The 24,787-nt window shown below is 51.9% G+C and overlaps 1 protein-coding gene across 6 annotated transcripts; it reads left to right on the top strand.

Moving 5' to 3' along the window:
• The first annotated feature begins 38 nt into the window (after nucleotides 1-38).
• Nucleotides 39-22,026, top strand: WDR4 (WD repeat domain 4). Of its 6 annotated transcripts, XM_059686547.1 has the most exons (12): nucleotides 39-186; nucleotides 1,890-1,958; nucleotides 2,899-3,042; nucleotides 9,486-9,642; nucleotides 10,188-10,300; nucleotides 10,743-10,803; nucleotides 11,794-11,892; nucleotides 13,663-13,727; nucleotides 14,539-14,722; nucleotides 15,593-15,662; nucleotides 17,754-17,936; nucleotides 18,023-22,026. In XM_059686547.1, the coding sequence occupies exons 1-12, from the start codon at nucleotides 98-100 to the stop codon at nucleotides 18,109-18,111; spliced, it is 1,323 nt and encodes a 440-aa protein (XP_059542530.1). In that variant the 5' UTR covers nucleotides 39-97; the 3' UTR covers nucleotides 18,112-22,026. The 6 variants fall into 6 exon arrangements, with proteins under 6 accessions (XP_059542530.1, XP_059542524.1, XP_059542527.1 ...); XM_059686541.1 differs by having other exon boundaries at nucleotides 17,754-22,026; XM_059686543.1 differs by lacking the exon at nucleotides 39-186 and adding an exon at nucleotides 220-483 and having other exon boundaries at nucleotides 17,754-22,026.
• The last annotated feature ends 2,761 nt before the right edge of the window (nucleotides 22,027-24,787 follow it).

Below are 24,787 nucleotides of genomic sequence, written 5' to 3'. Positions count from 1 at the left end.
TGTCACCTCGCTGCGCCTGCGCGCAACGTCACTTTCCGGCGCGGCCGGGCAGGGGCGCTGGGCGGCGCACGTGGGTACGAGCGCGACGGCTGGGCTCATGGCGAGTTCCGCGGGGCTGGCTCTGTGCGGGCGGGCACTGGTGGTGCGGGGAGGCAGCCGGCTCCTGGCCACCACCACGGCGAGCAGGTAAGGCGCCTGGGCGTGGAGCAGGGAGCCTGGCTGCGGGCGCGCTCGGGGCCTGGAGACCCCGGTTTCCCTGCGCCCGGGGCTGCGCTCGTGCCGGGTGCCCCGCGGGAGTCGCGCCGCTGCCTACGGGTCTCCACTGCCTCCTCGGCCTGGCTGCGTGCCTGCACGGTTCCTTGCAGCCCTTCTCCCTAGAACCGCCCCGGCCGCTCCCCTGGCCACGTGTCCAGGGCCCCGCCCCCTCGATGGCTGGTCTGCGTGGGTCTGGGCTGGGTTCTGAGGGGGGCAGATGGAGCCCAGGTGCGTGGGGTGATGTGGGGCTGGATGGGGCCAAAGCGGAGTCCCGGGGACGCCGGGCAGACCCGAGCGTGGGGAGGAAGGCAGGCTGGTCGGAGGGGTTGGCTCCTGAGGGCGCTCTCCCTCTGGCTCCCTGGTCCTGCCGTGGCACCGCACACTCCTCTCCGTCTGTGGACCCCGCCCCACTGGCTCTTCCGGATTCGAGGGAGAGATAGAAACATCAGTGATGAGAGAGAACCACTGATTGGCTGTCTCCTGAACGCCCCCCACTGGGGACAGAGCCCCTCTCGCAGGCATGTGCCCTTGACCGGAATTGAACCCGGGACCTTTCAGTCCACAGGCTTACGCCCTATCCACTGAGCCAAACCAGCCAGGGCTGCTTTCCCTAATTTAACGTTCTTTCCCTATGGTTCCCCAGTGTGGACACAGCGCTTGGGATTTTTAACCCAGGAAATGTTTGTTGCTCCATTATTCTTGACTCGGGAGCTTGGGGGATGTTAGTAACGGTCCATTTCGGCCCCTGTTTCTTTTCTCGGGGTTTTGATTCTCATGCTTGGAACAGACAACGTGCCTAACAAAGGCACTATCAGTGCTCCCTGTTCAGTGTCCTGGTTCAGAACTCCCAAATCAATGTTAAATCAATGTTAAATTTAGATCTAACAAAACATTTCCTCCCAGACCGGTCACGTATCCCAGATTACTTTGTTTTCCAGGCTCACGGTGTCTCACACATGCCACAGGGAGACATCCATCTGCTTGCTGCCTTAGGGCCCGCACAGTTTCTCACATGGAGGACTACTTCTCTTTTCTATGCTCCAGTGCTCCCTGTGAAGAGTTTAAAACGCAGTCACTTTAAAGGCTGTACATTTGTACAAGATGCCTTCTGTGTGCTAGAAGGTGGTGGTGGGGGGGTAATATATAGTAGAGAACTTAGGGTTTAATGGCGAAGGTGGGTGGATCCTGTATTGGTCAGTGCTTGGCAGCCAAGGGAGCTTTTTGGGGCAGGTGAGACATTTTTCTAAACTAGAAATGGCAGTTTTGAATTTGGGTACAAAAAACCCACTGAAAACAATATCAGAACACATTTCTTCAAACATAACCATTTTACATTGATGTGCTAGTGCCTGAAAGAGTAGGATATGTCCCGTTGACTTTTGTTCTCACTTATTTTACTAAAAGGATTTTTGTTCAGAACCATGCCCATTGTGTATGCCAAATCCAAATAGAGATTAGGCGGATAAAGCTCCATAACTGTTGCCTGAGGTAGCGAACCCAGACAGTTACCTGTTGTGGCTGAGACCCTTAGCTTAATGAGTAGGCAAATATTTTTCTCTTCCAGGGAAATAAAAGAAATGAGCATTTTAATTAACAAAGTACTTTTAAACAATCTTTCTATTGTTTTTCTTCAGTGATGATGACGGCAGCCTCTTCACATATGATTGCAGTACTGCAGAAAAGAAGTCACAAGAAAATAAAGGGTGAGATAGTGGGGAAGTCTCTTCAGGACTCGATTCCTGGTTTGAGTTATGGGCCCTGGTAGCCTAAGAAGGAGATTGATGTCTTCTCACTGAATTTTTCATTTCTCTTTACCTTGCTGTGTAGAAAACTGGGTACCTCAGGAAAGAAATGTGGGATTTTCAAATTAGGCGTTAAGAATATTAGGACTTTTCTAAGTACTTTTAATTAGTTTTTGTCAATAACGTTCTTATTGGCACTTTGAAATAATGCAGTCAGTTTTAAGTGCATTGGTGCAGTTGCATGACATTAACTTAGCTAATTGAAAGGTAAGAAAAGCAGAGTGTGATGATTTTATCTGGTGACTTTCTTTACTAGAATTGGTCATGTAGCTCAGCTTTTAAAAAATTATTATTATTATTTAATCCCTGCCTCTAGTCTTTTTTTTTTTAAAATATATTTTCATTGATTTCAGAGAGGAAGGGAGAGGGAGAGAGAAATAGAAACATCAGTGATGAGAGAGAATCATTGACTGGCTGCCTCCTGCATACCCCCTACTGGGTATGGAGCCTGCAACCTGGGCATGTGCCCTGACCAGGAATCGAACTGGGATCTCCTGGATCATAGGTCGATGCTCAACCACTGAGCCACACCAGCTGGGCTCCTGCCTCTAGTCTTGATTAGTTCATGTCCATGAGGGAGTGGACCATGTGGGTCCTTCCACCTCAGCTCTTTTCATTTTGGTGTGTACACTGAGAAATTGTTCTGTTAGTTAGCTTTTACTCCTTAAATGTTAGAACTGTTTGAACCTCCCCATGTTCCCCTAATAGGTCTGATAGTCTGGCTGCATGAACCTCACGGCGTTTTCTACCTCTGTTCACATTAAAAATGAACAAGGCTGGCCTAGAGGAATGCAGCCTTATTTCTCAGCTAAGGCCTCACCATTCCCCTCTCCTTTCTCAGGGAGGACGGACAGCCCGTGGAGAAGGGGAGTGACACGATCCTGGCGTCCACCTTCTCCAAGTCTGGCAGCTATTTTGCTTTAACCGATGACAGTAAGCGTCTGATTCTTTTCCGTACAAAACCATGGCAATGTCTGAGTGTCAGGTATGAAATGCTAATGTTGAATAATTACCCTGTTGAACACACAACTTACACTTGCTTGCCAATAACAATAGTGATAGTAACGATTATAATATGCAACTAACACGTAGCTTCAGTTGTATGCCCAGGGCCTGTGACGGGTGGGGACATGGTCCTCACTCATCTGCTGCCAGGAGTCTGGAAGCTGATCCCACTCAGTTTGGAAGGGCGGAGTCGGCCCCTGTCCCCTCATTCTGTCTTCCCTGAGGCTGCAGGGTTTAATTGTCCCTTGATAATCAGAGAAAACACATGCCGGTTATAATGTTTGAATTCCTAAATGACCAAGACTAAGGAATTTCCCTTTGTGTTGGGGACAGCTATGCTTTTTAAATTTTTATTTCATCTCATTTCTTAAGAGAAGAATAAAAAGCCAAATTCCAGGTGACATCACAAGCAAGGAATACCCATTCTGCCTGGTTAAAAATAAAGCCTGGTATCAGTATTCATTTTTATCTTATGTGTATTATCATATATCAGGCAATAGATGGCCATAATAGGATGACTTAAAAGCTTTAAAAGACAGATTAAGCAGAAGGATACAGGATGTACAGTGAATTGTAAATCTCCCTCCACCTCCTCTCTCCAGTTCTCCCCACAGGCAGTTAGAGTTTCCCAGAAGAGTAACATAAATGTTTGCTGCCATGTATGCAGGTTATCCTATCTAATAACAGACAAACATTGTAATTAACCGTACCTCTGACACACTTTCCATGGGCTAATCAGCAGGATATGCAAATTAGCTGCCAACAAAGATGGCGGCCAGCAGCCACGCAGCTGAAGCGAACATGAGGCTTGCTTGCTCCAGTGATGGAGGAAGCCAAGGTTCCCCTCCTGCCACAGCCCAGCTCTGAGCTCCGGAAGCAACAATGTTTCAATTATAGGAGCTAAACAAACCCCAGATACCTGCTTTCAGCCGGCCACGGCCTCAGAGCTTAGAGCGCCAGTGATGGCAACAGAGTTTCAATTATAGAAGCTAAACAAACCCAGATACCTGCTTTCAGCCAGCCGTGGCCTCAGAGCTGGAGCTGTCTCTCAGCTCCAGTGACAGCTATAGAAGGTAAATAAATCCCAGAATAAAAAAAATGAAAAAAAGAGAGGCTGGGAGCTTCAGTCGCCCGCCAGCCTGAAACTGGCCCTCAGCCCCTCACCCAGACTGGCCAGGCACCCCAGTGGGGACCCCCACCCTGAAGGGGGTGTGACCAGCTGCAAACAGCCATCAGCCTGTCATCCAGGCTGGCCAGGCCCCCAAGCGGGACCCCCACCCTGATCCTGATCACCCTTCAGGGCAAACCAGCTGGCCCCCACCTGTGCACCAGGCCTCTATCCTATATAGTAAAAAGGTAATATGCAAACTGACCCTAACAGCAGAAAGACTGGGAATGACTGGTTACTATGACACACACTGACCACCAGGGGGCAGACGCTCAATGCAGGAGCTGCCCTCTGGTGGTCAGGGCACTCTCACAGGGGGGAGCTCTGCTCAGCCACAAGCCAGGCTGATGGCTGCTAGTACAGCAGTGGTGGTGGGAGCCTCTCCTGCCTCCTCAGCAGCGCTAAGGATGTCTGACTGCAGCTTAGGTCTGCTCCCCACTGGCAAATGGACATCCCCCGAGGGCTGCTGGGCTGCCAGAGGGATGTCTGATTGTCATCTTAGGCCCAATCTCCCGGGGAGCAGGCCTAAGCCAGCAAGTGGTCACCCCCCCCAGGGGTCCCAGACTGCGAGAGGGCACAGGCCGGGCTGAGGGACCCCCCTCCCCCCGAGTGCACAAATTTTTGTGCACTGGGCCTCTAGTCTACTTATATAAAAACCATGGGTGGTGTTCGTCACATACAGATGAACAGTGACCGAGCGGAAGGAAGTCAGTCCTACAGGGGTTGTCTTGGCAATGGCTGCGCCCTCCCCAAAGCTGTTTCCTGTAAGGGCGGAGTTTGAGGCAGGAACCCGCCCTGGGAGCGAGGAGGCAGATCTTTCTAAAGTGTACCACGCCAGCACAGGGTGAACCTGAGTGGGGCGGCTGAAAGGCTTAGAAAAGACAGACAAGAGAATGAAAGCTGGGTCTCGGTGGGACGCTGCTTCTCTGAGAGACAGCGACCACACCCACAGCCATGCCTTTAGTTTATAGCAGATGCTACGAGGCAAAGTAAGGGCGTGACCAAGATGTTTACAAACATTCTCCTGAGTTTCAATCCTACTCAACTACATGCACCTGAACTCTGTCAAGCCCACATCACTCAGGCACTTGGGGCCACATGTTCCGACCATAGGTTCAAGCTTACAACTACAGCTGTTGGCTATAATTGTGCTGGGAGGGCCCTGCCCTCCAAGCTGGGACTTGCACATGGCCATGAGAGGCCTGTGCCCTCTTGTCAGTCCAAGGCTTGAACCTGTCCAAAACACTGTAGCGGCTCCCCACAATAAAGTTTTAATTCTGTTTCTTTGTTACTAATGTTGTGGCCCCACCTCATAACAAAGAAACAAAGGGAAATTTCCCCATCGAATTTCTGAATACTATTACTCCTTCGGGAATGCCGTGTCATAAATTAAAATTGAAAGTGGGTGCAATCATCATGCTATTGAGTAAATGGGGTCTTTGTAATGGTACCAGATTTATTATCAAAAGATTACGACCTAACATTATCAAAGCTGAAGTATTAACAGGATCTGCAGAGGGAGAGGCTGTTCTGATTCCAATAATTAATTTGTCCCCATCTGACACTGGCCTCCCATTTAAATTGATTCGACGACGGTTTCCCGTGATGCCAGCATTTGTGATGACTGTTAATAAATCACAAGGACAAACTCTAGACCAGGGGTGGGCAAACTTTTTGACTCAAGGGCCACAATGGGTTCTTAAACTGGACCGGAGGGCCGGAACTAAAGCATGGATGGAGTGTTTGTGTGAACTAATATAAATTCAAAGTAAACATCATTACATAAAAGGGTACGGTCTTTTTTTTTTTTTAGTTTTATTCATTTCAAACGGGCCGGATCCGGCCCACGGGCCGTAGTTTGCCCACGGCTGCTCTAGACAGAGTAGGCATGTTTCTACCTGAACCCGTTTTTTGCACATGGTCAGTTATATGTTGCTTTCTCTCGAGTTTGAAGAGCATGTGATGTTACAGTTAAAGTTCTAAGTACTTCATCACAAGGGAAATTAGTCAAGCACTCTGAAAGTGTTTTTACTCTTAATGTGGTGTACAGGGAGATATTAGAATAAGTTTAATCACTATCAGTCATTGTTTGCATCATTTGTTTTTATATCATGTTTTTGTTGTTTTCATATCCTATTTTTGTCATTTTTATATCATGCCTCTGTTGTTGTTAATATCCTTTTGTTACTGCTTATTAATACATTTATATATTATTTTCATATACATTTTACTAATTTCCTTTCATCTCTCACACTTCTATTATAGAGAAAGGGAAAATAGCAATGTTAAAATACCTCTGCTAATTAATTCCCTTTTTAAAAAAAATTTATTGATTTTTTACAGAGAGGAAGGGAGAGGGATAGAGAGTTAGAAACATCGATCAGCTGCCTCCTACACACTCCCCACTGGGGATGTGCCCGCAACCAAGGTACATGCCCTTGACCGGAATTTAACCTGGGATCCTTGAGTCCGCAGGCCAATGCTCTATCCACTGAGCCAAACCGGTTAGGGCAATTTATTCCCTTTTAATGTGCACGAATTTCGTGCACCGGGCTACTAGTAAATGATAAAATGAATCACTTTTTGTAGCTGACTGCTATGAATTCACAGCGTCCTTAACTTGAAAGGCCTGTAGGCAGCATCTTCTTGCCAAAATAGCTAGGACATTAGCCAGTATTTAGGTTATGGAAGATAAGTGCTTTCAGGATTTGCGGTAAATACTATAAGTGCTTTCAGGATTTGCCTTCGGGTCTGACTGAGCTTCCCCAACAGGGACCCTTGTACTTGGCCTTGGTTTTGAGTTGCTCCCACCACCTGTGGGAAGGAGGGAGGGATGTGAAGATGGGAAGCAAGACAGAGAGAAGCAAGCCAGTGATAGCAAGCACAGAGGATGGCGGCTGTCTCACTCTGCTTGGGCCTCCGCGACAAACACCACAGCGTGAAAAAGCCAGGTAGTTCTTCCTTACAGTCTGGTGCTGGGATTCTGAGATCAAGTTGTCGGCAGGGTTTGCCCGGAGGCCCTTCTCCGTGGCTTGTAGATGGCTGTCCTCTTTCTGCCTTCTCACAACATTGTCCCTCTGTGTCTGTGTCCCTGGTGTCTCTGTGTTCCCAAACATAAAAAATCTCATTTATCTGTAGGAGAAGTTCCAAAAATGAGTTGCCTGGTCAAAAGATAGGTGCATTGTAATCTAGGTAGAGAATCCCAGATTGCCTTCCAAGGGGCTCTGTCTCCTCCTCCAGGCTGTAAGGTGCCTTTCCTACCCTGGACAGCACAGGTGGTGTGGAACCTGGTGACTAGACAGTCAGATAGAAGGAAGTTGGTGTCCTGTATACTTAAGTGTGAGTGAGGGGAGCACATTTTATTCTTAAGAACCGGTGTCTTGTGCGCTGGCTTCTCGGGTATGAGCTTTTCTTTCCCTTTGGGTTGCTCCCCTTCTCATTTGGTTGTGTATTAGGGAACTCAGGTTTCCCATTGCGGTAGAGGAGCCCATCTACACCGGCAACTTTCACATGGCCTTTCGGTAGCTCAGCGTGGAGAGTGAGAGCCGCTCAGGGCTGTGGAGGCTGGGTGAGCCTGTCCCTGGCATTTGCGTTGCCGGCATACTTGGCATACTTTTCAAAGCCTGGGGCCTATGTCTGCTGCAGGTCTGTGGTTTCTGTGCGGCAGGACTTGACCAGTGCAGAGTCTGGGGGTGGATGGGATCAGGGAGGTGAGGACAGCTTCTTTGGTTCCTCCGGTTACACAGTGTGTCCTACTGTGGTGATTTACAGCTCTCCAAGCGGGCACGACCTAACTGCAGTTGCTTTAAAACTTCACCTTGGAGGGTTTTGAGGAAAAGCTGAGAAGGAAATTTTGGATAACAATGACATTTTTCAAGGTAAAGTTTAGAGTAACAAAGGGCAGAGAACCTGTGAACTGGGCACGTCAGAAGAACTTCAGGCTCAGAACGGAGGCCAGAAAAACAAGGTTTTTTGAATAAAAAATGAGGACATGATGTTTTCTGTTTTGGTATTTTATATTTCTGATGTGTTAATGAGAAATCTTACAAAACCACACCATTTTATAAAACACCTGTATCCCAATAATAAAAGCCCTGGAAAAGGCAGCGTCTCTGGACATCAGATCTGGGTTTGTCCTACCCTCAGGGATCTAAAGATGGGGAGAGTGGCTGCTGAGATGTGTGCTGGGGGGAGCTTTTGAACCCGGCACTCCATAAAGGGAGGGGAGGGTGCCAAGGCCCTGTATATGAGGGTGCCAAGGCCCTGTATATGAGGCCCTGTGTACGAGGTCCTGTATACGAGGCCCTGTGTACGAGGCCCTGTGTACGAGGCCCTGTATACGAGGTCCTGTGTAGGAGACCTTGTGTAGGAGACCTTGTGTAGGAGACCCTGTATTTTAGACCCTGTGTAGGAGACCCTGTATAGGAGAACCTGTATAGGTTGAAGATTGCTGTGGCCTCTCCCTCTCCAGGGTACTTTCCCCTGGGGAAGTCCAGAGGCCCCCTAACTGTCCTGTCCTATGACCTGCCCTTCCTCTCCCTTCTGCTACCTGAATCCCCTGGACCCAATGCCCTCAGCCTACTCTGTAAAGCTCAGCTGCATCCTGGAATCATCGCCAGGCCCAATTTAGCCTGAGCAGCTGAAAGCCGCCATCTGGTGCGAGACAAAGGGACATGATGCGGAGTCTGGCAGAAGCTGGATGGGAGGGGTGCTGCGTGGGGGGTGGGGTGAAGATGGGGCTGGATTCTCTGGGGTGGCCGAGCTCCTTGGATCCCAGCCCAGCTCCTGGAGGACTGTCCTAGCTGCTCCCCCAGAGCGCTGTGGCTGGGCTGTCACAGCTGCTTAATTGGCCTATTAGAATGGGCACAGCCATTGTTGAAATCACAGGGCTGGGAGAATTTTGAGGCATCTTACCCGGAGCCTGATTGTCTCTCTTGTACTTGTTTTTACCATGTTTATTGTGCCTCCTCCTGCGGTCCTCAGGCCTGCTGGTTCCTCTGGAGCGAAGCCTGGGCGGCCTCCTCCAGGCCTTTCTGTCCTTGTGTCATGGTTTGGAAGTCAATCTTCCTTTTTCACTGGTGGCCTGTTTGGATGGTGTGTTGGGGTCCTAATTCCTTTAGGCTTCAGTTTCCATTTCACGCTGACATCTGGAGTTCCACATGCTGGGAGCGCACGGCTTGCAGGCCTGTTGCGGGATCTTGCACTGACCTGTGTCCGTCTGTCAGCCAACCTTGGGCATCTCTCTGGCCTCCTAGGACCGTGGTGAGGAGGTGCACGGCCCTGACGTTCACGGCCTCTGAGGAGAAGGTTTTGGTGGCAGACAAGTCTGGGGACGTTTACTCCTTTTCAGTGCTGGAGCCGAACGAATGCGGCAAACTTGAACTTGGGCACCTGTCGATGCTGCTGGATGTGGTATGTGGTGGTCAAAGTGCTTATTAACTGCTGTGGTCGGGCTCAGGTGGGGCGGGGGTCTTCCTGTGGCAGGGACAGCCCTCTGCAGATACGTGAGCAGGAGGATTGGGATCCAGGCAGGTGAGGCTGACAGCGGGCGAGTGAGGAGGTCAGCCCAGGTCAGGGCGATGCGGTGGAGGGGCGCAGTCATGAGTCAGAGTTCATCCTTCATGCTTCAGGGGCCTCTCCATGGTGTCCTTCCAACTCCTGAGCCAGGAGCTGTCCCAGTGAGGGCTGGGCTGTAGCGTGGGTGGTGGAACTGGGGTGGGTTCCCACGGGGACACGCAGGCATATGGGGGGAGTCAGGACTTGGCGACTGTGAAATAGGAGGGAGAAGGTGACTCGGTGCTGGAGACAGGAGGCATGGGTGGCAGTAGGAGTTGTGTTGAGATGGGTCTTCATGGATATGGAATGGGGGCTGGAGACGAGGTCTGAGGTGCGGTGGTGGAGGGCAGTGGCTCTGGCTGTGCCGTGACTGGATCTGCCCTTTCTCACCCCTCGCACAGGCCGTGAGTCCTGACGACCGCTACGTCCTCACCGCTGACCGGGACGAGAAGATCCGGGTGAGCTGGGCCTTGGCACCGCACCACATCGAGTCCTTCTGCCTGGGGCACACTGAGTGAGTCTCCTGCCCTGAGCTGGTGTCTGGGGAGAGGTGGTGCCTCAGGCTGAGGGACAGCTGGTCTGAGGCTGGCCTCTGGGCAGTGTTGCTGCTTCTCCATCCCCCACTGTCTTCCATGTCTCCCCCTGGCATGGAAGGCGGCCGGTGCTGGGTGCAGGCAGCTGAGAGAAGCACACATGGGTCTGTCCAGCAGGGTGGCTGGGCTTCATTGGGTCTGGGGGCCGCCCTTGATGGAGGCTGTTGTGTTGTTGGGTTTCTGAGAATACACGGCCAGCGAGCTCCCAGCCTCCTCATCACTATCCACACGGCCATCACCATGTTACTCATATCAGGTTTGTTGGAGGTCAGGGGTTTGGGGGGCACAGGCTTGTCTCTGGAGTGACAGGAGTCGTGCGGAGGTCACAGCAGCACCGGCTCACTCTGCTTCTCTGTGCTGCAGGTTCGTGAGCCGCATCTTCCTGGTGCCCGACCACCCTGAGCTGCTTCTGTCCTCATCCGGGGTGAGTGCCACTCTGTCATGGGCCCCTCTGGGTTCCTCTGTAGTGACCGAGCAGAGCCATGCTCGCGGCCAAGAGCTTATCCTTTGTTCCCAGCCGTGGTTTGGACGTCAGAGTTCCTTCTTCACTGGTGGCCGTCCACTAGATGGTGCTTGTTTTCTGCAGTTTAGAGCTGGCTGGGCCTTGCTCCTGCTTGTGGCTGTGGACTTGGGTGTGTGTGTGTGCAGGTCTGGGTGTGCAGAGCTGGAGGGTCTTGTGCAGGGAGTCCGTTCTAAGGGCTGTTGTTACATCTGTCATAACATCGTGATCCCATGTCAGACAGTTGGTGGAGGAACCCTTTCTGAGTCTATAGGGACCTGGGTTTGGTCACCACTGCTGCTGACACTGCTCGGTATCCCCATGTGTTTCTCCTTGTGCAAATGCCTGGTCATTGATGTGCCCGTATGTTTATGCACATGTATGCTCATGTGTGTGCATACTTGGCCCAAATACAGCTTGGCATGTGACATCATGTTACCATGTGTCCTTTGCTGTTTTTGCTGTGTGTGGTTACCCATTTTTCTTTCTATAAAAAGAAACACGACTTTTTTTTTTCTTAAACATATTTTTAAAAATATATTTTTATTGATTTAGAGAGGAAGGGAGAGGGAGAGAGAGAGAGAGAGAAACATCAGTGATGAGAGAATCATTGATAGGCTACCTCCTACACGCCCCCTGCTAGGGATTGAGCCTGCAACCCAGGCTTGTGCCCTGACCTCGAATTGAACCATGACTTCCTGGTTCATAGGTCAACGCTCAACCAGAGCCACACTGGCCAGGCCCATTTTTCTGAATGACTTGCATGAGCTCTTTAGAGCAAAGAGCCGTTGGTTGAGAAGGGCGCTCTGGTTGTCCCAGAGTTACCATCCCCGCGACCTGGTGGAAGCCTGGGTGCTTGCGGCGGGGGGCGGTGCCAGGCCCCTGAGAGGTATGCTGACCTGTCCTTGTGTGCAGGACTGCACCCTGAGGCTCTGGGAGTACAGGCGTGGCCAAGAGCTGCACTGCTGTCACCTGACCAGCCTGCAGGAGCCAGAGGGGCCCCAGAGCGACAAGGTAACCGAGTTTGTCTGGGTTGTGGGGGCTGCAGGGTGCCTCTCCAGGCACTCGGGTCTTGAGAAAAAAAATGTTTTACGTTGGTAACAGTTCTCTGCTGTTAGTGCAGCTGGAACTTTTCCAGCTTGGGAGAAATCATGTATTTCAAATTCTAGGCAGCTAGTCAAGTAAGTGGGAAATAATTTATATTCTTACCATGTTTGCATTCGAACAACTAATTATAGAACAGCCTCTAATCCACTTGGAAATGGAAAAAATAGCGGGGCTAGAGCAGAGCGCCTTGCTGTGGCTTTATCAGCTGGGCAGCGGGCTGGTACCCACCCAGCATTCCCTGTTGTCCATCAGGGATTAATCTCATGACCCCGCAGTTCAGGTTGCCTGGGTCTTTGGTTGCCAAGGAGATTTCCAGGGGGAAAGTGTGGGCTGCCTTTCAGGATCCCCAGGATTCTGTGTTCGTGGGCACCCAGCTCTGATGCTCCTGAGCTAGTCCTGTGCAGCCAGGGTCCGGGTTGGTCACATGTGGATGGCCCTGCCAGCTTCCCAGAGGCCCGCCTGGTCCTGGTGGGGAGGGAGGGAAGGACTGCTATCATGTCCACTCAGGCCTGCAGAGCTGGGTACCCTCTGCCTGTCCCCAGGGGCACCAAGCCCTTCCCCCTGCAGTCCCCATGTGGAAGTCTGCTCCCCTGCATGTCTGATAAGACCTGGGTGTGAAGAGCAGGGCTTGTCTGCCGCGTCCTCGGCTTGGCTTCTCATTTCCGTTGTCTGCTCTGAGGCACTCCATGGCAGCGGCCCTCACAGGTCCTCAAAGTGGGCAGGCTGGGCCTGATCCAGGCCAAGGTCCCTAGGACCCCTAGCTGAGCACCTGCAGTGACCACCAGGCCAGTGGCTCCAGCTGCTCTGCTGCCCCATGGGCGCCTCCTGCTTGCACCCTGCAGTTGTGGAAGCTGCAGCAAACATGCCTGATATTTTTCTGCTAACTTCTTGCCCGTGTGCCCTCACTCTACCTGATGCTCCAGCAGCGAGGTTGATGTGAGCTCTTTCTAAAGGTGACACCGGCCCAGCCTGCAGGACCGGGGGCAGCCTTGCCTCTCAGGTGCCTGCCCTGCTTGGGCCTTGTGGATGCCAGGCCCTTCCCTTTCCGTTTCTGACTGGTGCCCAGTGTTTCATCCCTGCTGGGCGTGTGGGCACCTGTAGGGCAGTTGTGTCTGTACCTAATAATCCCCTTCTTTTCCACTTGTGTTCTCTGTTCCCTTCATTCTTGCTTTTTGACCAATTCCGTTGTTTTTGGAGACATTCTATTGTCTGGAGGGAGGGCCAGACCATGGAGAGGCTTTTGCCACGTGCCCAGCATGTTGGCATTACTGTGAAACAGGAAATCAGCCCTTACCTTTCTTTTGTAAAAATATTTTTATTGATTTCAGAGAGGAAGGGAGAGAGAGACAAAGACGGAGAGAGAAACATCAATGATTGGCTACCTCCTGTACACCCCCATACTGGAGATCAAAGCCTGCAACCCCAGGCGTATGCCCTGACCGGGAATCAAACCATGACCCCCTGGTTCATAGGTCGATGCTCAACCACTGAGTCACACCCGCCGGGCAAGCCCTTGCCTTTCTTTTCCCTCAATAGTTTGCGGTAAGTTCTGGCACTGTCTTCTCTCTCTCATCCGGGACATGTGTGGGAACTCAGTCTTGCAGCGCGAGCTCAGTGGGAGCGGAACAGGCTGGTCTTGGTCCCTGACGTGCAGTTAAGCTGCTGCTTTCCTTGCAGAGGTTTGCCGCATCCAGGATCACTTACTGGAGCCGGGACAGCTGTGTGGCGCTGCTGTGTGATTGGTAAGCTCACGGCTTCTGGTCCCCTCCAGCCTGTGAGAGAGGGAACACATGGATTGTTCCACTGGCCCCACATTCTGTCTCCTAACTCGGGAGGTTTTAGTTGGTGTATTGGGACCACAGCTCCCTGTCGGGGTGGGTATGTGTCTCCCTTTCTGAAGTTGTTGTGGCGCGTGGGTGAGGGTTCTATAGGCGGGCAGTCTTTTACAAGCTATTTAAACACACTGGCTTAATGGACAGCAAGGCCTGGGACTGGTCTTTTGTGTGTGATCAGTCTCACCTAAGGGTCGATTGTGGTAGAGTCTGCCTCAGTCAGTGCCAGCTGAGAGCGGTCTCGGTAGACCCCCCTGAAGGCCAGTGGTTGGTGAGCTGGATTAGGTAGCACATGCCCTTAGCTGCTTCCTCCTGAGCATCTTCCCTGTGTCTGCTCCTACTTGTCCTCATAACAAGTCTAGGGAGGGCACCTTAGCTTGTCTTAGAAATAAGGACACAGGTTTAGAGAAGGTGCAAGTGCCTCCAGGAGGTGTCCTGCCTGCTGCCTGCAGGTGGAACGGCTGGTTCTGTATTGGTGGTCCTTGTGTGTAACACGTGACCCCAGGACTTGGTGACTCGGATGGTCCTTACCTCACAGTCTGTGGCTCAGGGCTCTGGGAGCGCTCAGCTGGGTGCTTCTAGCTCAGGGTCTTGTGCAGTTGCAGCCAAAACGTTGGCGAGGACCGTATCTCTGTCTGGGGCCGGCCGGGCGGAGGCTGAGCTGCTGGCGGTGTGGGCTGTGGGAGTTGTGACGATCTCCCTCTCTCTCTCTCGCGGGAAGCGTCCCTGTGGTCTACATCTTCCAGCTGGAGGCCCCCAGGCGGCAGCTGGTTTACAAGCAGCAGCTGTCTTTCCAGCACAGAGTGTGGGACATTGCTTTCGAGGAGAGCCAGGGGCTGTGGGTGCTGCAGGACTGCCGGGAAGCCCCCCTCGTGCTCTGCAGGCCTGTGGACGGCCAGTGGCAGGTGAGTTGTGCTGGGCCCCTGCTGTCCCCCGAGCCTGGGGTGGGGGGAGGGCCACAGCTCTCATACCTTTCCGCTGATCGGGCCTTGATGCTGAGGGTGACCTGGGTGGGCGGTCGTAGGACTTGTGACCTGGGAGAAGAGAGCTGGGTACCCGGCCAACTTGTCCAGTGTCCTGAGCCTGCAGTGGCCTTTGGGAGGCTCACCACCCCAAACTGGCATGTTTTCTCTGTTCCTGTCCTGGTCACACTGCTTTTTTAAAAAATTATTTTTAATCAGAGAAGCTGATACTTGGTGTGTCATCCTTAAAGTTTTCAGCTTAGCATGGCCTTGTGCCTGGGGCAGTGGTCCCACTGGCTAGAGGAGCCTCTGGGTTTGGAGGAAGGCGCGTGGGCTGTGGGCGAGTGAGCCCCGCGCCTTCTCTGAGTCAGCCCCACATCCTGAAAGTGGGGGCGTCCTCTCCTTCCTGTCCCGTGTCTGGCAGGACTGCCGTGGGAAGGATCCGGGAAAGCGCGCCTTTCCCATCCTTTACAGACGCTTGCTTGGCTGAGTGTCCGCAGGAACCACTGACTTTCCAGGGGTGTTTATCTGGAAAGTGGCAGAGAACAGAGTGCCACCAGCCGGTACCTGTCAGGTCTGCCAGGCTTCGTAGATAAAGTCACACCCAACAAGCCAGTACGTGAGGTGCCAGCAGCCCTCGTGTCATGGGCTTTATCCTGACGAGATGTGGCTGCCGTGTTTGGTGAGCCGGCTTCACCTGATCATATAAAGATTTACGGGGTCTCTTCCCCGGCCCCGCAGTCCGGGCACGGCAGGTCTGCCCATTATTGTGCCGGCAGCACCTTCTGATACAGGTTTTCCTTTGCCCTCCAGCCTGTGCCTGAAGATGCCACAGTGAAGAAAGTCTGCACGCAGCTCCGCGGGCACTGGGCCATGCTGGAAGGTGAGGGCGCGGCCTGTGTTCCTGGTAACATCCGACAAAGCAGATTCTAGGACGAGGTGCACAGTAGGAAGCTGTGAGAATATAGGGGGTGTGGGGTGTGTGTGTGTCCCTATCGGGGGCACCAAGGAGGTAACCCACACCCGGGCAGAAATGCTCGGTGTGACTAACCAGGTTTGACAGCCGAGCTGCATGTGACCTGCGGTCTGAGTCAGAGCAGCTGCCGCCTTTCTGCCTCCAGAGCTGGGGTAGCAGGCCCCAAGGCAGGGCCAGTGCCTCTATGGCCCCCAGAGGGAGCCGGAGCCACCCAACGGCCCCAGCTGGTGGCATGGAGCGGCTGCACAGTGCGTGCAGTTTCTGGGCCAGGAGACCAGGTGTGAGGACAGTCTCCGGTCGCTGAGTCGCTGAGGGGTTTCACAGCCCAGGGCAGGTGCTCACAGGAACATCAGGCTGAGGTGAGGGGTGAGGGGAGAGCAGCCTCTGCATTCAGTGAGGGCGGTGAGGCTGTTGGTTCCTTGGGCCTTGTCTGTCACAGGGCCCACAGCGAGCGCTGAAGTGGCTGCGCTGGGATCTGTCGGAGAGAGAGAACACGGTGAGACCCCATCTGTCTGCCCTGGTAGAAGGCAGACCCCTAGTCACACAGCTCTTGGCTGTTTTCCCTTCTGTTTCTCTTGGGGAGAGACTCGAAGCGACAGTGTCTGAGAGGGAATTTGTAGCTCAGCACTGGAATTCAGGTGCCTTCATTCCAATCATGAAATTGATGCTCAGGAGACATCTGGCAAAGCCAGTCTGGGTTCCTGGGAGCACTCGAGAGGGCCTAGCGTGGATTCAGAGTCTCTTTACGGGAACAGTGATCTCAGTGTGCATGCGAAGCGTTCTCCATGCAGAGCCTTCCCCATGTGAAGCATCCTCCATGCAGAGCCTTCCCCATGCAGAGCGTTCCCCAGGCGGAGCGTTCCCCAGGCGGAGCGTTCTCCATGCAGAGCGTTCCCCATGCGAAGCATTCTCCAGGCAGAGCGTTCCCCATGCAGAGCGTTCCCCAGGCGGAGCATTCCCCAGGCGGAGCGTTCTCCATGCAGAGCGTTCCCCATGCAGAGCGTTCCCCAGGCGGAGCGTTCCCCATGCAGAGCCTTCCCCATGTGAAGCATCCTCCATGCAGAGCGTTCCCCATGCAGAGCGTTCCCCATGCGGAGCGTTCCCCAGGCGGAGCGTTCTCCATGCAGAGCGTTCCCCATGCGAAGCATTCTCCAGGCAGAGCGTTCCCCAGGCGGAGCATTCCCATGTGAAGCATTCTCCATGCAGAGCGTTCCCCATGCAGAGCGTTCCCCAGGCGGAGCATTCCCATGTGAAGCATTCTCCATGCAGAGCGTTCCCCATGCGGAGCGTTCCCCAGGCGGAGCGTTCTCCATGCAGAGCGTTCCCCATGTGAAGCATTCTCCATGCAGAGCGTTCCCCATGCGGAGCGTTCCCCAGGCGGAGCATTCCCATGTGAAGCATTCCCCATGTGAAGCATTCCCCATGCGAAGCATTCTCGGGAGGCCCATCGGCTCTGATTCCAGGGTTAAGTTCCATCCTTTCTCTTCGGGTGGAAGGGTTGGGGCTGTTTGGGTTTACGGGGGCCACACTGGGAAAGGACCTGCAGCAGGACTGTCGGGGACCGGGTGGAAGCACTAACAGGCCCCTCCTGGGGGGCGGGTCTTGGAGAGAGCACGGGGAAGGCTTGAAAATCACAGAAGGGTCGGGGAGCTGAGGGAGCTGGGAGGCCACTCCTGCGGGCAGATGGAGGTCATGCCTGTGGGCACAGGCCTGCGCCTCCCTGACGGGCCCTGTGCAGGTCCCGCCGGGTGAGGGGTCTCAGGAATAGCGGAAGTTTGTGTTCTCTTGGAAGCGAGTCTGAGATCCGGCTACAGCGGGTCGGCCTCGTGAGAGTCACCTTGGGAAGGCGCCAGAAGCCCAGAGACTGCGTGGTTGCCGGTGGATTCCCTGTTGCGGGAGGGCCTGGCAGGCCCACCGGATCCCGCCGCTAGAGGCGGCGTCCCGCGATGTCCTGCGTCACCGTCCCACTTGGCATCTACTCTTGTTCCTCCCGCACAGGCTCTGCTGGCGTGGACGAGGGCTTTAGCGGCCTGTACAAGGCCACCTTTGACAACATGACCTCTTACCTGAAGAAGAAAGAGGAGAGGTTGCAACAGCAGCTTCGGAAGAAGCGGCATAAGAGCCCGCCCCCGGGGCCCAACGGGCAGACCAAGAAGGTGAAGGCCGGGGAGGCCTCCTGGAGCGGCTCGTCCTAGCCCTGGTGCCGGCTTCTGGCCTCGAGAAGCAGAGTAGCTTTTGTCCCCTCCTTGCCAGCAGCTCCCTTTGAGGAAGAAAAGGGGCACATCACTGTCCACTCCGCTTGGTGGCAGTGAGGTCCATACAGCTCCCCAGACACCTGGGCTGGCCCAGTAACTGAGGGTGTCCTGGGCTCTAGAACATTCTGTCGCTGAACAGAGGTGTCTTGAGCATCCTCTGGTTGCAGGGAAGCCAGACGGGGGAGACACTGCAGGTGAGCAGCTCGCTGCCTGGAAGCACTTCATCTTCATGGTGGAGGACGTATGAGCCTCTTCCCATAATGCCACCCGTGCCCGGCACACTTCCTTCCAGGGGAACCCCCACAGATGGTTTCACAGCAGCGTGAGGGGCATTTTCATTTTCCCGGCAGCGGTCCTTCTGGAGGGTGGATTGCACTGTCCTCCACGGCGCTGCTCCCCACGCGGGGCCGTCAGCCTGAGCAGAATGGAGTCTCAGTTCCTCCCCAGCCTGGCCATGCGTTCCATCCGCGCAGGGAGGGCTCCTGCTCAGCTGCAGACGTGCAGGCTTGGCGGACACAGCGGAGAACTGGACTTTTTCAGGACGTGAGAACATGTAGAATATGGGAGTTCTACAGGAAATGGTTGCTGACATGTGCATGGATTGATTTGAACCTTGCACACGTCACAAAGAGCAGGGGTGTCAGCTGAATTCAGATCACGAATCAATAAAGACGAGCTTTTGCAGCTTCTGGAAATGTTTAGCAGCAGCATGTGGAGCTAATTTCAGAATACATTGAGCAAAACCATTTTTGGTGAGTGTACTGTGTGTGACCGAGCAGTGCACTCTTTGATTTGAAGAGAAAAGGGTTTTGGTGTGGGATTCATGAGGTGCTTGGAGACAAACCGTTCTGTGTATCAAAGCCAGAGTGCTTCACATTTCTCCTAAGTGCCTTGTTTTACTTACTTTGAACACTGATCTGAAAACTACAGCTTGTGCCGCACCCAGGATCGCTTCCCACAGGAACAGCCCCAAGCGAGGGGTCAGGGACAAAACCAGTTCAGGCGGAGGGGGTGTCGGGTGAAATGAGGGTCCTGGGGCAGACGGGTCCCCAGGGTAGAGGGGATTGCCCGGGCCTTGGTCCTCCTGCAGGAGGGGCCTGCCTGCTAGCACTGCATTGGGCCCAGGGGTGTTCTCATCAATAACCTGCTTTGAAATTCTTGGTTTTAGGAGAAATAATAGGTTTGGTCTTGTTAATGTCATGTCTTAAGACTGGTCAGCAAACTGGCCTGCAGACCAGATCCTGTCCACTCCTGGTTGTACAGCCTCCGAGCTAAGAATGGTTTTCGCAGTTTTAAATGGCTGTAAAAAATCAAAAGGAAGGTAATACTGCAGCCTATGTGAAAATCACATGCAATTCCAGTTCCCGTGTCCATAAAAGAAACGTTACGGGTGCAGCCACGCCTGTTCGTGCAGGTGTGTGGTCTGTCCCGTCCGCGGCAGAGTGGGGCCGCTGGCCGGAAGGACAGCCTGCAGAGCCTAAGCTGGTTACTGCCCAGCCCTTTCCAGAGAGTTTGTCCGCACCTATTCATGCCCCTTTTAAATTCGTGAAATTTTCAAAAGGAACTGGTTCATTTATTTGGAAAAAACCCAACTCTGTGCTTCCTGTGTTCATCGTGAGCTTTTGCATCACTCATGGGCAGGGAGAGCACGCGTCTGACAGGTCAGTTCTGCGCATCCCTGCCCAGATTGGGAGCGAGCCCTGAGGTGGGGTGTGGAGCGGGGGGCTGAGGGGACGGGGGTATCTAAGGAGGTCCTTTTGCTTCCACATACCTGACAGTATAGGGGTGCCCAGAGCAAAGGTCAGTAGATCAGAGCAGAGTCGGGGGAACCACAGTCACCTGTCTTTCTAGTGGTTGTTTTTCTTTAAAAAAGATTTTTTTAAATTGATTTCAGAGAGGAAGGGATAGAAAAACATCAATGATGAGAAAGAATCTGATTGGCTGCCTCCTGCATGCCGCCCCCAACCCCCCTCACTGGGGATCAAGCCTGCAACTCAGGCATGTACCCTGACCATGAATTGAGTCGTGACCTGATTCATAGGTCAGTGCTCAGCCACTGAGCCACACTGGCTGGGCAAGGGTTTAAATCTCTTAACTCTTTCCCTAGAACACCGTGTCCCCTTCCTTCCCTGATTTGAGCTTTTTGAGAAGACCAGGTCCATAGCCGTCTCCTGATTTGCAAAGCAGTTTCTTGACTCGTCAGTTGACTTATTGTGGGAGCCAAGGACTTGGTTTCCTCACACTCTCCTAATTGTATCTCACTTTTTCTATCCTTTTATGGTTTCTACATGTTTTACTTTGGGGAGATTCCTTGGGCTTTGTTCCAACTCATTTATTTTTGTATTTTTAAATATTAATTTTTTTTTATTGATTGATTTTTAGAGAGCGAGAGCAAGGGACAGAGAAATATGAGTTTGTTGTTCCACGTATTTATGCATTCATTAGTTGATTCTTGTATGTGTCCTGACTGGGATCAAACCCACCACCTTGGCATATCGGGTCGATGCTCGAACCAATGGAGCTACTCTGCCAGGGCCCACCACATTTATTGATTTTAAAAAATCGGGTTATATTTCTTAATTCTAAGGGTTCTAGTTCTTTTTACATTTTGATTCAACTGCAGTATACAAGAAGGGCATCTGGAAAGCACAAACTGAAATTTCACTGGACACACATGTGACAGTCTCCACCAGAAACAGGACATTTACCCACAGCTGAGAGGTCCCCAAGTTCCTTACACCCCTTTCCCCCCGCCCCACCCCCCCTTCCCCAGTGAAGGCCAGGCCCATTTAACAGGTTAGTTTGCTTTGGCTCAGCTTTTTGGGTGAGATTCATTTACATTGTTGCACTGGCTGTAAATTGTTCATTCTTGTTGCTACGTAGTATTCCCATGTGGGGAAACACCACAGTGTATCCATTCTGCTAGCAACTGGCATTTGAACAGTTTCCAAACCGGCTGCAGTGCACATCCTGGCCCTTGTCTTTTGGAACATACGTAAACATTTCTGTCCGCTCTATGTTCAGGAGCGGGCTGCTGGCTCACAGCTGTTCAGCTTGGGCGATGCTGCTGATCCTTGTTAATTCTAACCCCACCACAGAACGTAAGATTTGGTGCATCTCATGCTCAGCATTTGAGGCGATGATGGTGACTTTTGCAAAGGCACAAACTTGAGAGCATGGGAGTCGGTGAAGCTGCCCACCTGTCCGTCCTCCAGACTGAAACTCGATCTTGCTCTGGGCAAGGTCACCTTAAAGCGACGGGGATGGCCCACTGGGGGATGCCAGCCATAGGTCAGGAGGACACTCAAGCCGCCTGCGAAGAGGCAGCATGGCAAGGAGCTGAGACCTGCCAACAGCCGGCGACTGACCGCCCAGACTGAGCTGTCTTGGAAGAGCTGCTTTCTCTAAACAGAGCACCGTGGTTCCTCCCTGCAGCACCATTTGCCCAAACCCTTCCGTGTTGACATGTATTTTTCTTTCTAATTTCCCTTGTGATGTCTTTGATCTATGGGTTATTTGGATGTATGGTTTAATTTCCAGACATTTGATTCTTTTTTCTTCTCGTTACTGGTTTCTGGTTTTAATTCCATTGTGGTCTTAGGATATATGTTGATTTCATTCCTTTAAAAGTTACTGAGTTTTGTTTTCTGCTCCACAAACGGTGGTTATTTTACGTGCCCTTGAAAATAATGTGTCTGAGTTGTTGGCTGGAGGAGTGTCTGTAAATGTGGATTAGATTAGGTTGGCGATACCAACTTGAAAACTACCATCTTCCTCATCTTTGTGCACGTCTATTATTGAAAACTATTTAACTGTCTGTAATTGTGGTTTTGTCTAATTTCCCATTGTCCTACTGGTTTTGCTTCATGGATTTAAATATTCTGATATTTGGTTTGTACACACTTGGGAATTTGTTATCTTGTGGAATGACCCCATCTTCATGAAACATCCTCTCTTTATTTCCAGTTCTGTTCTTTGTTCTGAAGTATAAATTGATGTTAACGTACCCACTCCAATTTTCTTTCGTCAATGCATGTTAGCATGGAATTTCCTTTTTCGCCCTTTTTTAACTTATATGCGTTTATACTTAAAGTGGGCCATTTGTAGACCATGTGCCCTTAAAAAAAATCCCCAGCCTGGCTGGTGTGGCTCAGCAGTTGAGCATTGGCCCAGAATCAAGAGGTCTCCAGTTCAATTCCCGGTCAGGGCACATGCCCCGGTTGCGGGCTCAATCCCCAGCAGGGGGTGTGCAGGAGGCAGCCGGGTAATGATGTTCTCTCATTGATGTTTCTATTTCTCTCCCTCTAAAAAGCAACTAAAAAAAAATTTTTTTTTAAACAAAAGAAATCAGTTAAAAACCTAACCCCAAGTCATTGGATTTCAATGGAAATACAACCTGAGCCACATATGTAGTTGGAAGTGTCCCAGCTTTGCAAAGTTTTTAAAAAGCAGTTGAAATGAATTTGAGAACATAGTTCATTTAAGTCAGAACAGCAAAAATAGTCTCAACACATTACCTATGTAGTTATTCATGAGCTACTTTATGTTCTCTTTAATCCTCATGTTGCAGGTTTGCGTTCTCTGTGCAGCTCCCCCTTTGCAGACTTTCTGTCCCAAATTCGAATTGCCTCGGCCTCCGAATTCCAGTGTCGGTCTCCCCTCGGTGGTCAGGCTCCGTTTGGGCTTGTCCTCCCTGGGCTGCGGTCAGAATCCCTTCCAGGCACAGATCCTCGAGGGTGTGTCTGCCTCTTTTAGGGACCACCGACCTGAGCAGCCGGCTTTCCAGCTGGTCTGGGTGGTTCCGGACCATTGTCTCCCATGGTCCTTGCTGAGATTTGAATTTACGCTTATCTTGTGGGGCGTCCGTTCTTTTTTAAATATATTTTTATTGGTTTCAGAGAGGAAGGGAGAGGGAGAGAGAGAGAAACATCAATGATGAGTGAGAATCACCAGTTGGCTTCCTCCTGCATGTCCCTTAGGGGGGTCAAGCCCACAACCTGGGCATGTACCCTTGATGGGACCCTTCAGCCCTCAGGCCAACACTCTATCCACTGAGCCAAACCAGCCAGGGCTGGGGCATCTGTTCCTTGAACAGTCTTCATAGTTTCCTTTGCCCAGTTGCTTCTCTTTTTCTTTCAGAGGACGGCTGATTTGAAGGTGATCTTTCTATTCTATAGCTGCTGTATAAATAGCAAATTTTTTCCAGTTTGACTCTTGGCTTTTTTAGTGTTCTCTTTTTAATACAGACCTTTTCATAGTCCAATTTACCCAGCTTTTTGTTTGTGCTCTCATGCTATCAGAAAGGTGTTTCTCCACTCCCTCCACTTTTGAGATGGCCCCTTATGAGGGGGAGACAGAGTGTGGGACTGAGGACAGAAACGGGCACACCTGACATGAGGTGGCGACCAGTGGCTGGTGGGAAGCGAGCGCATGGGAAGACTGATTTCACATCAAAAGCCATTTAGGCCCTAGCTGGTTTGGCTCAGTGGATAGAGCATCAGCCTATGGACCAAAGGGTCCTGGGTTCAATTCTGGTCAAAGGCATGTACCTTGGTTGCAGGCGCCTCCCCAGCCTAGGCCCTGGTTGGGGCGCATGCAGGAGACAACCAATCTATGTGTTTCTCTCACATCGATGTTTCTCTGTGTCTCTGTCTTCTATTCTCCCTAAAAAATCAATGGAAAAATATCCTTGGGTGAGGATTAACAACAAAAAAGCCGCTTACTAGTGGGTCCCCCCCCCCCCCCCCCCCGCAAGCCTGGCTTTTTACTGACAGAATGGAATTGAAGGGACGCTGTAGGATTCTCAGTTGGGTATTATGTTTTGCTGGTTCCTATTTCATGACAAATGAAAAAACCAGGAAAATAAAGCCGTTTTCATGGCTCCTCTGGGCTGTGTTTTGCTGGCTTGACGGACGGAAGATGGAGAGCAAAGAGCAGAGGACCCAGTGGGTCAGGACGGCGGGAATGGCGACAAGATAAGAGTTCCTGTGCGCCTGCGGCTCAGGGCCGGCCTGAGGTCTGTCCTTGGAGGTGACTGGCTCACGTGACCATCGGCTGAGAGATCAAAGGGACAGGGGACGTCCGGGCGCCTGATGAAAGGCAGTGAGTGGCTTATAGGACGTCGCAAATGTGCTGCTTCATACGTTTTGGCCCAAGTGGCTTGTCCTGCAAAGCGAACAAGGCAGACACTGCCCTTGACTTGAGATCACGTGGTTATTTGCCTCAATTCGCCAGCTTGCTTTTTTAAAAAAATATTTTTATTGATTTCAGAGAGGAAGGGAGAGGGAGAAAGAGACACATTAATGAAGAGAGAGAATCATTGACCGGCTGCCTTCTACACGCCCCACCCTGGGTGTTGAGTCCGCAACCCAGGCATGTGCCTCATTTCTGTCCCTCTCCCTTCCTCTCTGAAATCAATAAAAAACATATTTAAAAAATCCCAACTCTAGGATATGTTTTTTATTGATTTTCAGAGAGACAGGAAGAGAGAGAGAGAGAGAGAGAGAGAGAGAGAGAGAGACATTGCTCAGTTGCTTCCCATCTGTGCCTAGATCAGGGTATGTGCCCTGACGGAGAACTGGACCCACGACCTTTTGGTGTATGGGACGATGCTCCAAGCAACTGAGCCACCTGCCCCGGGCCCATTTAGCCATTTGTAAGTGTACAGTTAGTGGCATTAAGTACACTCACATTGCTTGCAGCCAGGGGATACACGTTTGACCTGATAAAATCTATGTACCTTGGTGCTCAAGTCCGTATCTTACTTGGCAAAGAGCC

This window comes from Myotis daubentonii, chromosome 3 (assembly GCF_963259705.1).
Source record: "Myotis daubentonii chromosome 3, mMyoDau2.1, whole genome shotgun sequence".
Lineage (NCBI taxonomy): Eukaryota > Metazoa > Chordata > Mammalia > Chiroptera > Vespertilionidae > Myotis > Myotis daubentonii.
The sequence above is the reverse complement of the archived record's forward strand: the minus strand, read 5'-3'. Positions and strand labels throughout refer to the sequence as shown.

Bases quoted from the DNA above. Each gene is read 5' to 3' on its own strand.
- WDR4 (XM_059686547.1), top strand. From the start codon at position 98: ATGGCGAGTTCCGCGGGGCTGGCTCTGTGCGGGCGGGCACTGGTGGTG. The intron at 3,043-9,485 runs GTATGAAATGCT...CTGGCCTCCTAG, and splicing joins TGGCAATGTCTGAGTGTCAG to GACCGTGGTGAGGAGGTGCA. The intron at 10,804-11,793 runs GTGAGTGCCACT...CCTTGTGTGCAG, and splicing joins TGCTTCTGTCCTCATCCGGG to GACTGCACCCTGAGGCTCTG.